The sequence below is a fragment of the Ostrea edulis genome, chromosome 4, assembly GCF_947568905.1.
Source record: "Ostrea edulis chromosome 4, xbOstEdul1.1, whole genome shotgun sequence".
Classification (NCBI taxonomy): Eukaryota; Metazoa; Mollusca; class Bivalvia; order Ostreida; family Ostreidae; genus Ostrea; species Ostrea edulis.
This window is the reverse complement of record NC_079167.1, coordinates 5,697,455-5,712,529: the sequence shown is the minus strand read 5'-3', so window position 1 is coordinate 5,712,529 and position 15,075 is coordinate 5,697,455. Positions and strand designations below refer to the sequence as shown.

General features: G+C 33.2%; 1 protein-coding gene across 2 annotated transcripts in view; it reads left to right on the top strand.

The window, feature by feature from the left end:
* Positions 1-15,075, top strand: part of LOC125668853 (sushi, von Willebrand factor type A, EGF and pentraxin domain-containing protein 1-like) — a 337,072-nt gene that overhangs the window by 52,448 nt on the left and 269,549 nt on the right. For both annotated transcript variants that reach the window (XM_056161741.1, XM_056161742.1), the window contains exon 5: positions 10,688-10,930. In XM_056161741.1, the coding sequence (XP_056017716.1) occupies positions 10,688-10,930 (243 nt within the window). The remainder of the gene's footprint in view (positions 1-10,687; positions 10,931-15,075) is intronic.

Genomic DNA, 15,075 nt, shown 5'->3' with positions numbered 1-15,075 from the left:
CATATTATGTAGTTGACAGTAATTGCAACTTGTTATGAAAGTATATATGGTTTTCATGGAAATTGTGACGCTACGGTTGTCATAGTAACCCCTCTTGTCGACTTTCTGTAATAAATGGTACAGGTATTTCAGATGGTGTTTAAAAATTCTACAAAAGGGGTAAGTGATACCAATTATATATCAAATTGAAGTTAAAGCCTTAAATAATATATAATTTGTAATAATATGTCCATTTATTTTCATATGAAGTAGAAGCAGGGTTGCAATTTTTTGAACGCAATTATTCACCAAAGCAGACATATTTTCACTCCCTGAGAAATAGATGACCAATGAATTTATATATATATATATATTTTTTAAACATACATACAGTATATATATACATACATTCTGCAAAGAAACTTGTACAAAATGTTTATAAGAAGCTATCAAAGGTATATGTATATATTCTTTTCTGAGAGAGAGAGAGAGAGAGAGAGAGAGAGAGAGAGAGAGTCTCTCAGAGAGATGCATTCAGTCATTATCTAATATATTAAAGGTACATATATATTGAAATTTATATTTTTTTAAAGGAAAAAACCCCCAAACATTCAATGAAATAATTGATTCCAGCGGTTCCAGCAGGTGTCAAAAGATTTTTTCACCATTTTTATATGCAATATGTCTTTGAGTTTCGCGATATCGCAACATTTACATTCAGTGTCTTCCCTTTACATCTCATAGTATAGATATAATACTTCAGCCAAAGAACAAGATTATTTTGTATAGTTTTCTTTTCATCCAAAAATCCAAAAATAAAATTATTTTTTGTTATTGAAATTTGAAGATTGGTCTTATGTCCAAAACAAACTTCAAATTGTCTTAAGAAATGCTGAACACTATCACATTCCCAAAACAAATGTTCAATTGTTTCTTCTTCTATCTGACAGAATGTACAATTCTTATCATCTCTAATTTTGATTTTGAATAAGGATGAGTTTGAAGCTAAAATTTTGTTCAGAATTCTGTATTGAAACCACTGCAGTTTACAATTACTTGTAACTTTAAAGGGCAATCTGAAGATCACTTTCCATTCTGTGTCATTCAATTCAAATATTTCATTCCACGTGCACTTTCTTTTACCAGTAGGTTCTGTGCAGTTTTGATTGAGAAGAGTATAAAATTGTCTTGAGTTTTTGCATCGTAGAAGAGTGTATATACTCGACATAATCAGAGGGTTTGTTAATTTAATTAATTTTTTATCAAACTTGACTTTTTTCATCCATGCTTTAATAGCATTTATGACACTCATATATTCTAAAAAATTAATTTTCACTTTTGGATAAATGTTACAGAAAGATTCATAAGTCAGGAACAAACCCTCTTCATCAATAAGGTCATTAAGGTATTTAATATTATTGTGAAACATGGATTTATTAAGAAATACTTTCCCACCCACAAGAAAGTTAGAATTGTAAAATATTGGACTAACCTGCTATTACTGTAAATGGATTTTGTTTATGCTGTAGCTCAATCCAAGAATCAAATACATCAACCCAAAATTTGTTTTTCAGCGATGTCTTTATGTTTTTAATTTTATGTATTCTATTCCACATGTAGTAACTTTATTAAGATCTAAATTTGGTATGAAATTATGCAAACCCCTATCTGAAAAAAAGGAGTTGTCTCATCCAAAACAATTTTAAAGAGGCTATAAAAGCCTTTACATTGATCATTTTTAACTCACCATCCTCATATTGCTTTACGATTACCTCCTTTTTAATTCTATGTTGAGAATGGCTCCACAAGAAAGAAAAGAATAGTTTATCTAATTCTTCTCAATAGCTGTCATCAGGATTTGGAATTGCCATAAAGATATGATTTAATAGAGGCAAGACCAGAGTTTTGATAACAGTAATTTTTCCTATTGGTGTCAAATGTCTCATTGATTTAAGATTGATTTTATTCTGCTTAGCTTTGGCTGATAATTTAATTTTGACATGTTCTGTAACTCTACATCAAAATGAATTCCAAGTAGAGTAAACTTACAAGTCCCCCAATTCAGATGAAAGTCTTTAGAAAGGGTATCCTGACTATATTTTTTTGATCCAATCCATACTGTATTGGTTTTTGATAAATTAACTTTTAGTCCTGACATTTCAGAGAAGTGTTGCAATACTTTTATTGTTTCTAGAAGGGATTCCTTGCTACCATCAAGTATATAATTGATGTATCATCGGCTAGTTGTGAAATTTACATTTCATTATTATTTACATCTTCACAAGTCAAGGGTTATTGATTCGTTACCTCGTACTAACCCTTGACATCAGTCGCTAATTAAAAGTTGGGCTCGAGAAGAAGCATATGATTGGTTTGCAGCCTGAAGCTGCAAACCAATCAGACAACGGCTTTTATAATCGGTCGAAAACAAAACTAAACAGTAAACACGCATGGCGACGGCATTATGGTGTAGAATTTGTGGCCAATTATTACAAGACAGATACCGTCGATTGATTTTCGGGAGTTCGTTTTGCTTGAAGAAACAATTAGACGAGGTTTTGGGGTATGAGCCGAATGAAAATGATGGATTGTCGAAGTACGTTTGTCGACTATGGTTTAAGAAATTAAACAAATTGTCCAAAATAATGGGAACAACTTCGTAAGATAGCGATTTACCACTGCCGGTTTTAGTCCCAATAAAAACATCTTTTCCTTCTTTGATACATGATATCGAAAGCTTTTGGTTTTCAGTCGATTTGATGTTTTTCATATATCTTTTCGTCAACAGACGCCATTTTTTACTTTCTGTTTATTCCCTTACCAAACTTTCATCTGAAACAAGAAATCCCATTGGCTGATTAATTTTAGCGTATTGTGTCATCCTTCTTCTCGAGCCCAACTTTTAAATAGCGACTGATGTAAAGGGTTAGTGCGAGGTAATGAATCAATAACTCTTGACTTGTGAAGATGTATTATTTATAGTTATACCTTTAATACTTTTATTTTCTCTTATTTATATAGCTAAAATTTCTGCGCAAAGAAGAAAACTATAAGGTGATAAAGGATCAGGATCACCTTGTCTACATCCTCTTTGAATGTTGAAAGATGCTAAGAGATTGCCACCTTGGTTAATAGTAGATATGATGTTGTGATAGAATAATTTCACCCATTCATGAATATCAGGTCCAAACTTAAAATAAGTTAAGGTTTTTTGTATAAAGTTCCATGAGAGGGTATCGAAGGCTTTCTCAAAGTCAATCAGTAGTAGAAGACATGGGATTTCTTCTTCTTCAGTATACTGCATAATATCATAAATTAGTTGGGTATTTTCTCCTATATACCTATTAGAAATGAAGCCAGTTTGATCAGGATTGATAAGTTTATCCAAGTAAATCTTTAATCTATTTGCAATGGTACCAGAAGCTATTTTATATATAGTGTTCAGAAGTGTAATTGGACGCCAGTTTTTAAGATATTGTCTTGGTTTGTCTCCTTTATGTAAAAGTGTAATAATTCCATGTCTCTGTGTTATTGACAGAGTGCCATTTTCATATGCATAGTTGATAGACCTTACAACAAATGTACCAAGGTATTTCCAAAAAACCTTAAAAAACTCAGCTGAGAACGCATCAGAGCCTGGTGATTTATTTGCTTTCATTTTACATAGTGTTGTAGAAGCCTCCTTCAATGTAATTTTATATTCTAAAAGCATCCCAAGATTCCTCTCTGGATAACTTGGGAATATCCTCATACTTTAATTAAGAATTTAAGTCAACTATGTTTATTTCCTGATTAGGTATTGAATATAAATTGTCATAAAATTGCTTTATTTTTTTGTTTCATCCAATATTTCAAACTGGTCTTGAATTATCTCCCTACTATCTTTTATAAGTTTGGGAATTATTTTACCAGTAAAATTTCTTGATTCTAAACTACAAAAATAATGTGTTGGTTTTTCTCCTTCTTCTGTCCATTTTGCTCTGCTTCTTAAATATATTCCTTGAAGTCTATGGTTTCTGAGTATGTTTCAACATGTGTTAGTAGAATTTTTTCCTGAAAGTATCAATATTGGTTATCAGGTTTACTATGGCGCTATGATCACTATAGTTACCCCTCCCCCTCCTTACATAAATGCTGCAGATGATTACAATAAATATGCATCTTACATATATCTATTTAAGAGCTTGTCTGCGAGAAAACCATGCAAATATACATGTATAAAAATGAAGGAAATGGTGGTCATCAATATAATTTCTAATCATTTACATCATTGGAGTATATGGTTGGAATAATTATAATTTGAGGTCAATTTATTGATAGGTTGTTTCTATTTTTAGTAACAGCGAATTCTGTATTTACACGTGGATTAGTCTTTGAACACAAGAAAAATCCTTAAATATTAGGGTTTTATTTTTTTCAAAAATGCAAATCAATTCTGAAGACTTATGAAAAGAATGGATTTTTTTATGATATTTCCATATATTTACATTTGCAACTGTTTTCTCCTACATAACACTATTACGAGCAATACGTATTTATTTCTGGATAAATCTACAACAGAGGTCACGGCTGTGCGTATGAACATTTGTTAAAAGTAGGTAACAGGTACTACTTTTACTAAGGCAATACACATCTAGCAATCGCTCTCACTTACTAACTACAGAAATCTTTCAATAGATGAAATCAACATCACAAAATGTATTTACGGTTTTATTTGTATTCCAAGCAGTGGACTTTCATCAATAATTGATAAAAGCATTTCTGTAAACAATGTCTTTAGTTACTAGCCTACTAGGTCTAATGTATGTCTAAAATTTCGTCTGCTACAATTTCACCCTGGTCATTGGTGATGCGGAATTGTACCTACTGCTAGACGATGACATTAGGCTTTAGCAAAAAGGTCATTCACAGGATGTATGGCCGATAAGTCGTCATTGAAGTGCATTAAGACCTACACACCACACTGCTTCCGTGCCACAGCAGCCATAGAGCCATAGTGCTTGATGTCGGTTTCCAAGTTTATGTCGGGACATGGAAGCGAGGCGTCGTTAAAAACCTATTACAAAAAATTATCGAGTCAAAAGAAGCGTTCAGTGAGCTCATGTTTATCAACAATTACATATCCAAATCCAAACCGTCCCTTATATCTTCGTGCAGTTCCACATTCTCTGCGATGTTAAGTTCTTTCCGGAGATTCATCTGAGCTGCGTCCTCTGTCTTGTCTATAAATGATTTGCCTACACCTGACGACTGCCGCCCTGTTCTTCATGTTCCTCCATCTCAGTCTTCTGTTAACTCCGTAATATCCACAGAAATATCTTTCAAAGTCGGTCTTCAACGTTTTCACTTTTCAAAAGTCAAAGCGCATCACAACTCTAAGTGTAACACTGCACATCCCCATATAAATCATAATTCCCCCACCCCCTAAAATTAGACATATGGAAGAGTTGTCCATTACATACTCCCGAGTTAATGTATAAGTATATGTTGATATACTTGCTTTCTAGCGTCTTAATAATTAAAACAGTTCTTCATTTTATAGAACTTTGTTTTGTGTTGTCGTCATTTTGAACATCTATGACGCTTCGTTGTGGACGTCAACAATTGAAATGTATGGAAACGTGTTGTTAACACAATTCAGCAATGTTACCGACCAAAAATGTAAATATAAGTAATAAGGTATCATTTTAAAATATTTATCGGGATATAAATACGGGTTGGTCACGTGATCAAATTTTCCATAAAGCCCTTCGGGCTTTATGGAATTTGATCACGTGACCAACCCGTATTTATATCCCGATAAATATTTTTAAATGATACCTTATTTCTTAAGTAAACCACTTATGTTGAAATCATGTTTGACATCATAGGTGTCCATATAGAGATTACATGGAGCCTGTAATTTGGCATTGTGCCAAACTTTTTCATTTTGTGTTATATGGTCAATTTTGAAATAGGTGTTGCTGCAAAAGTAACGCTTAAATTTCTTTAAAATTGTATAATACTTAAATATCAAATCCTTGTCTGTAAAATATAAAAAATTGTACTTTGGACTTTTGGCTGTTCATTTGCAATTAAAATTTAAAAACTGACAAAAACGAATATTTTTAAGCATTTAAAATTATCTTTTAAAAGATTAAAGATTTAAAATTTGTGATATTAGATGCATAAATTGTTTGAAAATCTAATTTTATTTATAGATTTAACATTTTCTAATAAATAAATCCCAGTAATCTACTATTTTATATGAAAAAGGGGGTCTTTTAATGAAATAGACCTGTTGCTGGAATTACCTCCCCTTTGATGCACTCTTCATACGTAGAAGGTACAAAATGATAGCAATATTATGGAATGTTATGATTCCAACTTGAAATGGGATTTGAGAATTCGTACATCATGTTTATGTGATATCAGTGAAAGTCATAACAGTATCTGTGAATGTAATCCAGAAATTTCTAAATATTGGCAGGGTTTAAAAAGTATCCGGTACTTCGTCCTGTTATACTGCAAACTAGTACCAGTGGTCAGGCATTTTGTCATTGAAGAATTGAAAGCGTTCTTTCCTTGATAATTCATGCATTAACCGAGAATGCTTAGATGTTATATGGAGGAAATCAAAGAAAATATGCATCTATAGTCAGTCCAGATGGAGCATGTGAGGATCTAGTGCACCCCCCCTCCCCGAATTTGCAAAATGTATTTACCATCATGATTGATGAAAAAAATTGTTATTAGTTTAGATATATGCACTAAGTAATGAGAACAGGACAAAATAACAGAAGTGTGAAATAAAAATGCATAACGTTTTCTCAATTAAGAATGTATACTGTAACAGTTTGCTCGGTATCTTTCTTTCTTCTTCAGTGCTCAATGTAACAATATGACATACTCAATGTTTGATCATAGATTACGATTCAATATGCAAAAATATACCCCTTTCTCTATTTTACCAACAACAAATATATAGATATTGTATACTGATGGTATTACGTATATGTATATGCAAATGTAGTTTCTTAAAGTCATTGATGTAGGTAGAGTTTGGATCGTCATTATACTTTGTTCATCATGAGAAATTGATCGGAAAAAATTTTGGAAAAATCATTTATCTGACAGGGAAACCGAAGATTATTTTGATCAGGTCTCTTTAGCTAAATCAGCCCCCCCCTCCCCCTCTACTTTTTTATGGCAATCAATAAACAATTGAAATGGAAGCTTGAACTGATGAATTAAATCCTTGGAACCCCCCCCCCCCCCAATTATTATAATTATCAAGGATTTTGAGCTTCGGGTTGTGTTAAAAGTAATTTTTAGGGAGGTTGGGGGGGGGGTTGGTTCTATAAAAAATTTGCCACCCACCCACACCCTCCGCCCTGGTGATGAGTGCCAACTACAACTCTTGTTTATATATACGTATTAAGCATGTTATTTAATTGTTTAAGGGTTGCTGCTCAATTTTTTTCTGGGTACTTCATTTGTTAAAGTTTGATGACATCTAAACATTCCTAACCACAAAGTACTTTTTATCTAATATATTGTACCTGACAACTTCATATGACGTGTTAACTGTCCCGAGGAAAAGATAAAGATTTGGGGTATTATACTCTTGATATTTATTAAGTTCTCTCTTCACACAAGTTTTACCTTTGAACTTAAAAGCACATCAGTCTTTAAATTGGTCTAAATGTTACTATGACAACAATTTTATTTGTTTTAGAATATCAATATTGTGACTCATACAACTTTTCAAAAGTTACAATGCTGTCTGGCATAGTATTTGTGATTGAGTTTGATTATTTCAGAATTTTTTCAATAACCAGTCAGATTTAAAAAAAAAGATAGATTTATCCTTATTGTATCCATGGGAAAAGCAAATCTATGAAGAAATATGATCCAATTGCTTGTGGTATATTTAAGTCTCTGTAAGACCACAATGTAAACTAGTCATATGTACTAATCGTGCTATCCTGTCTAAATAAAGAATTTATCATATATAGCATAATATAAATTGGCATGAAATTTGTTTTTAAAAGTACACAAATATCAATTCTGTTAAATTACAACTATTCATACGATGCATATTATTTTTTTAAAAACGTTATTTTTTCAAATTTTGCAATCTGTCACCATGGCAACCAGGACCCACAGCAACAAAAAATGATTGATACATACTTCTGGTCATCTGATGTGAAATCATAAAATTATATAAAACTTGATAAGATAACAAGGACCATGCATGGCAAACAGGTTTAGGTGTCTACCAGAATAAAAGCTCTACAAGCAGGAAAAAATGCCCAACTTGAAATATTAATATATTTACTATAATCGAGAGTCCAAAGACAGAGTTTTGATATATCGTAAATATACTTCTTCTCTATAAGATGAAAGTAATTTTGAATAAATCAAAGCGTAACTTTTTGACTACTAGTTGATTCAAAAGTTATCATTTTCTGCAATTTATCAAAATCTGGAATCGAGCCAAATTTGTGACCTTTGTGCACTTAAACGGAAGTAAAATTTTAGAGTCCCACTAAACAATATGAATATGTATATCCAGTTGTTTTACAAACTGTGTCAATTTTTAAAAATTCATTTTCAATAACCTGTTAGAATTTTTGAATAGAAAGGGTAAAATATACATAATTTTACCCTTTTGTCAGAACAAAAGTGCTATTTTTAGTAACATGGCTGCAAATCCCTATCCAATGACTACACCCCCGAAAAAAATATGCCAAAGTATTTGATATTGATGTACTTTATTACACTCAAAATATGTTGTTGATCCGACAACCTTGCTTCCATCACAGCTTGCATGGTTTTCTCGTAGACAAGCTCTTAAACTCATATCAAAACTATAAAATGTTTTGATGTTTATTATTGAATTTATTCCACATAGAATGATAGTATTGTTGCTTTGGGTATGTTTTTATTACTTTCTGTTTGAAATTACTTGTATATTCATGCTCTAGAAGTGTATGTTAAAAACGCGGGAAATGTAACCCGTCCGACGTACACTGTGCATTGTGACGTCGATACCTGCAACGTCTTTATTTTTGTTTTCCTTTCAAACTAAGCGATTATCAAACAACAAAGCTTTCTTATTTTTTATATTATGAGAAATAACTGAACTAATTGAGAAAAAGATAATTCAACAGCAAGTGCTGCTTTTCAGAATACACACTTTTTGATTTCTCTTAACATCCACGTTACATAGATCAGCATTTTAGATTTATGTGCACTAACACATACATGTTATGAAATTCATAGCATTATATTTATATTACAAATTGCATTTTCCTCTATGAACTAACCAATTTCAGCACGCGACACAATCCGTTCACATCGACTATGAACGGATTATGAACTCAAACTTCCACCAGAGTTCGTTTGCTCACAAATTCGTAGGTGACGTAATGCGGCCTCGACGGGGAGTTTGATTATGAACTAGCTTAAAGCACGCGACTGAGAGAGCGTAATGATTTTTAAAAAATAGAACATCTGTTACAAAGATCTCGCAGGTCACACCCTTGGATTAAGATTGTAAACTTACGTGAATTATCATCCCAATCTTGCTGTCTCCTACCTCCAAAATACAGTGCACCTTGCAATGTTGATAAAAGGCAGGACGAGACGAAATGTGACGTAATGTCTATGTGTTGACGTACGTCACAATAACTACTGTGACAGAGGCTAGGAGTTCGTTTTCTGCAACAAAATAGAAGCAATGTAAACAAACGGTGTTTTAGTACATAAATATAAATATAAGAAATGAACATCACTTTTGAGCTGTTCATGGTCAATATGAACGGATTTGGATTTGAGGCAAATTTTCTATGAATCGCTAATGCGATTCACAGAATTTGCCTCAAATCCAAATCCGTTCATACTGACCATGAACAGCTCAAAAATGATGTTCATTTCTTAAATATATCATGATTTTAATAGGCCTGGTGGTTTGTGAATTAGATTTACGTGCTGTAAGACTGAAAATTACCGGGGGGGGGGGTATGTATCTTGGAGACTTAGAGCCTAATGTCTATTATTTAAAAGATTAAAAGATAATTAAAACATAAGGGATTTTTCATTTGTATTGTATTTTATTTGTATACTTCTAAACATATTTTCACTTTACTCTGTTTCTGGTTATAGCTGAGAAGTCTTTGTTTCCATCGTCTGTCATTATTACTGATGCTTAAGCGCTTGACGTATTCCGGAATCGGAAACGAAAATAGTCTCTTTCTAGATACTTCATGAATAAACCACGTGATGCCTCGCAATCACTACCTTAACCAGGAAAAATATGAAATCGTTCATCATTACTGTTTTGTTTAGTTTATGAATATTTTATTCAACTTACAGAAAAAGAATTGGACAGCAGGCTGTAAGCCTATAAATGTCATCTCCACTACTTATCATTGTTCCCCGGTTTTAAAGTTGCATCTAACATGTATGTATATATGTATGAACTACTATAGGTGACTCGGGTCAGGGAACATATTGTGACTCGTCAGTTATGTGGTGCACCACCAGGTGTTAAAAGTACTGGTGCATGGATTTTGTTGTTTTAAGATTTTTGCATTTAATAATTTTTTGATGTTGACAATTATATTTTAGTGCAATTATATTATAGCTCTTATCAATGATACAAAGGGTCATTAATTTCATTTATGTATATATCTGATATTACAGTGTATGTATTCTATTACAGGCCTGTCTAAAACACCAACAGCAGGTCAAGAGGAAATTGTGTGGTCTCAGCATAGGATGTCAGAAAACAAACCCATCTCATTGGTTCAGGGGCTATGGAAAAACTTGCAACCAATGGAATTCACAGGCGATTACCAATGTGTTTCCACCTTGAAAGATAAGGAAGACAACCACTGGACTGTAACAAACTGTAGAGGGAAGCTTCCATTTGTCTGCAAGCTCATGGGAGCACCTAACCCTCACGGTATCAATACTTAGCATGATTACGATGTTTATTGTAGGGTTAAAAGGTTAAAAAGAGTAAACTCAGGTCACCCATTGCAATTGGTTTTCATTCGTTGTTGTCCGTTTTGCATTAACAATGGAACATTCTTAACTTCTTCTTGATAACTACTATTCCAGTTCTTTTAAACTTGGTACGAAACATCTTTTGTAGAAGGGTGACATTAATTATAAATTCAGGACTCTCGCACCCCTGGGGTCTTAAGGGCGAGGCAAAAACTGCCAAAAATTGACCCATTTTAAAAAATCCTCTTCTCTACAACTGCGCATGCGTAAGAAAAACTAAATGCATAGTGATGTAGAGCCGGAAGGCCTCTACCAAAATTGTAAATTTCATGATCCCCAGAGTAGGGGTTCTTACCCCAGGATGGGGCAAAACTTAGTATATAGTGTTTACGTGTAAAACACTAAAGTAACATCTTCTTTAATGCTATTCATATAAGGGGTCCCGGTTAATCCAATAGCCCATTTGTCAGAGAAAAATAATCAGATTAGCCGAATATTTAATCTGCCGAATGGCTGTTCACATTCATAAAACTTCACATCTTCACAAGTCAAGGGTTATTGATTCGTTACCTCACACTAACCCTTGACATCAGTTGCTATTTAAAAGTTGGGCTCGAGAAGAAGGATGACGCAATACGCTAAAATTAATCAGCCAATGGGATTTCTTGTTTCAGATGAAAGTTTGGTAAGGGAATGAACAGAAAGTAAAAAATGGCGTCCGTTGACGAAAAGATATGTGAAAAATATCAAATCGATCATTTGACTGAAAACCAAAAGCTTTCGATATCATGTATCAGAGAAGGAAAAGATGTTTTTATTGGGACTAAAACCGGCAGTGGTAAATCGCTATCTTACGAAGTTGTTCCATTATTTTGGACAATTTGTTTAATTTATTAAAACATAGTCGACAAACGTACTTCGACAATCCGTCATTTTCATTCGGCTCATACCCCGAACCCTCGTCTAATTGTTTCTTCAAGCAAAACGAACTCCCGAAAATCAATCGACGGTATCTGTCTTGTACTAATTGGTCACAAATTCTACACCATAATGCCGTCGCCATGCGTGTTTACTGTTTAGTTTTGTTTTCGATCGACTATAAAAGCCGTTGTCGGATTGGTTTGCAGCTTCAGGCTGCAAACCAATCATATTGCTTCTTCTCGAGCCCAACTTTTAAATAGCGACTGATGTCAAGGGTTAGTGCGAGGTAACGAATCAATAACCCTTGACTTGTGAAGATGAAAACTTCATACATCTCGATTTTTTCAAAGGTACATTTGGGTTTCACACTACAATTCTTCACATAAATATTACAACGAACTATATTATCAGTATCGTTACGTTTTATTCATAAGTATTTATTACTATTCTTCTGTCCGTATTGATTTATTGTCATTTCACTGACTTTTATTAGACTTTATCCAATTGTGAATTTGTTTGCTTTAATTTACTGCAAACAGATGCCATTGTGAACTAAAAGTACAACGTTTAAAGAACAGAAGTTAAAATGCAGCCATAGTTTTTCTGGATTCAAAATTGCCGTAAAATAAATGAAGTTAATAAAAAAAATAATAAAGTTGTTGTTTATGATTCTTTTAGTGTTTTATTTTTTAACAACAAACAATGTACATCACCTCAGTTTCAACAATAACTAAGCCTATCCATTAATTGTGATTTTCATTCATACTTTTACAGGTATGCGTAATTATGTTGGTGATTGATCCGTAGTTAGAGCCAATTACATGTCCCTAACCTTAGTTATTTCAATTTTAATTTATTCAACCCCCCCCCCCCCTCCAAGATTTGTCAAAAGGTGAGGTCCTCGAACCCCATATCTGACAAATCTCAGAGGAGGTCCTGACCCGACAAGAGGTTTGTTTCTGATGATTGTTTTTATAGCTCATTTTCGCTCGCCAACTTCATAAAAACTCTTACAGAAGAGAAATTAAGGACCCTCCATCGATGTTTTAGTATAGTTTAGTAGAGTGATCAAATAGGACTAATGACACTTTTAACTAGTGTTCAGGTGACTGATAAGGCCTTTGGGCCTCATGTTTCTTTTCCATTAGCATATTCATACTTATTTGAGAATTACTGAGTAAGGAAAAGTAGTCCAATTTAATGTTCTATGATGACTATGAAATAATATTTGATAATGAATTAATCGTTCAAATAGGAGTTTCAAGTGACCCGTTTGTTAATGATATTTACTGTCTAACAAAACATAACTCTATCTGTGTACACGGTAGGAATCGGCACGTTAAAGGACCTCCACTGCTCAATGTCCTCGAGTGCCGAGTACTAGAGGTTGAAAATGTAGAAATCCTGGAGTTTTTTTTTTTGGACATCCTCTGGCGAAAAAAGCTGGATCCACACCTGAACAATGAACTACAGTACCCGCAACGTTATTCTTGACATGATAAACGATAGAACACGATACACGCACGACAGGATCGGATACATGCACGATACGATAGGATACACGCACGATACGATAGGATACACGGTAATCCTGATAAACGCAAAACCTGATAAACGATCTTCACGATAGACCTGATAAACGCAAAACACGATAAACGATCTTCACATTCAACGGAAAACCTGATAGAAATGTTGTAAATGTAGAAACAATTTAGACAGAACGAAAGTTTGATACGTACAAAATAATTACATTATGTTGATAATAATATTGAACGATTTCAATATTCAATACATACCTAAAACGTATAATTTATTTATCCACGGTTGTACGTTTATTTATTAATTTTTTTATTAAATTCTATTTATGTTTTTTTTTGACGTCATTACAGCTAAAATCCGAAAACTAAACTATATACGGTATTGAATTCATTATTTGATATCTATATGAATTTTCTCAGCCAATGATTCTAAAACGTATATTGTCACCTAATGTTTAATATATGAATAATACAGGGAGTTATTGGTTTTTATCTTGCTTAACGTCTCGCTCGAGAATATTTCACTCATAAGAGCTTTTAAATTTAGGCCTATGCTCGGCAATTACGGCCATTGAGCAGTGAGGGTTTTTTGTAGCGTGACACACCTACTGTTTTTAAGGTCATCTCCGAGGACCCGCGACATTCACACTTGATACCGAGCGTTTAGCAATTAAACAGGGAATTAACAGAATGTAATATAATGTAGTGATATCATGCTTCAATAGCTCTCTTATTCTAATGTCTATTATCTTGGATATCAAATAAAACCAAGTAATATTTTGAGTGTAGCGTGGAGGGGGTTATTTTGCATCAAGCTCTGAGTTCACCGCTCATTCAACAACTACAATTATTTTCATAATGACCACTTTCCACTGCACTACACCATATGCTCATATGTTAGATATTTCTACACTATGAGTGATAATTGATAGTCATAAGTAATTGGAACATATTCATATGAATTGATATTTTGTTAACAAAAAATAAATAAACTATTAAAAAACATATACGAAACCCGGCTTGATTTAAAGTCGCAATTTAGAAACACTTTTAAATGTTTGTGTTTAGCATGTAAAAAATTCAAATAATCATCAACACCAGCATAAATTTCCAGTATCTACACATACGACTATTGGTATATGTGTACATGTACACATAAAAAAACCCCACAACGATGACAGCTGAATCGTGCCCAATTGAGCAGAATTTTGGGAGATGCAATACTCTTGCACTCTTTCAAAACTTAATCTTCTAAATGTGTCAAATACAATGTCCCTGAGAATGTTTACTGTCAAAACACGGGTGATACACAAAATCAGATAGATAAGAACGCGCACAAGTTCAGTAGTTGAATACAGGTGAAAAAATCGGAAGAAAAAGAACCATTATTAAAATATATGTAATAAACAATGTAATTTACTGATTTTTCCTTTCAGATCGGAACTTCCTATTTCTCTGTTAGTGTTAATTGCAAATAATTGTTTCTAGACAAGGAAATGTTTATGAACTCCAGACTGTCCTCGGTTTGCTCGGCAAGCCACTGGCTATTTTCCAGACTTAAAATGAAATTGTGATAAATTTTCGCCCTCTCTGGACAGACATATAGCTCTTTTTCTGCGTTAAAATGGACAGCTTTATGTTC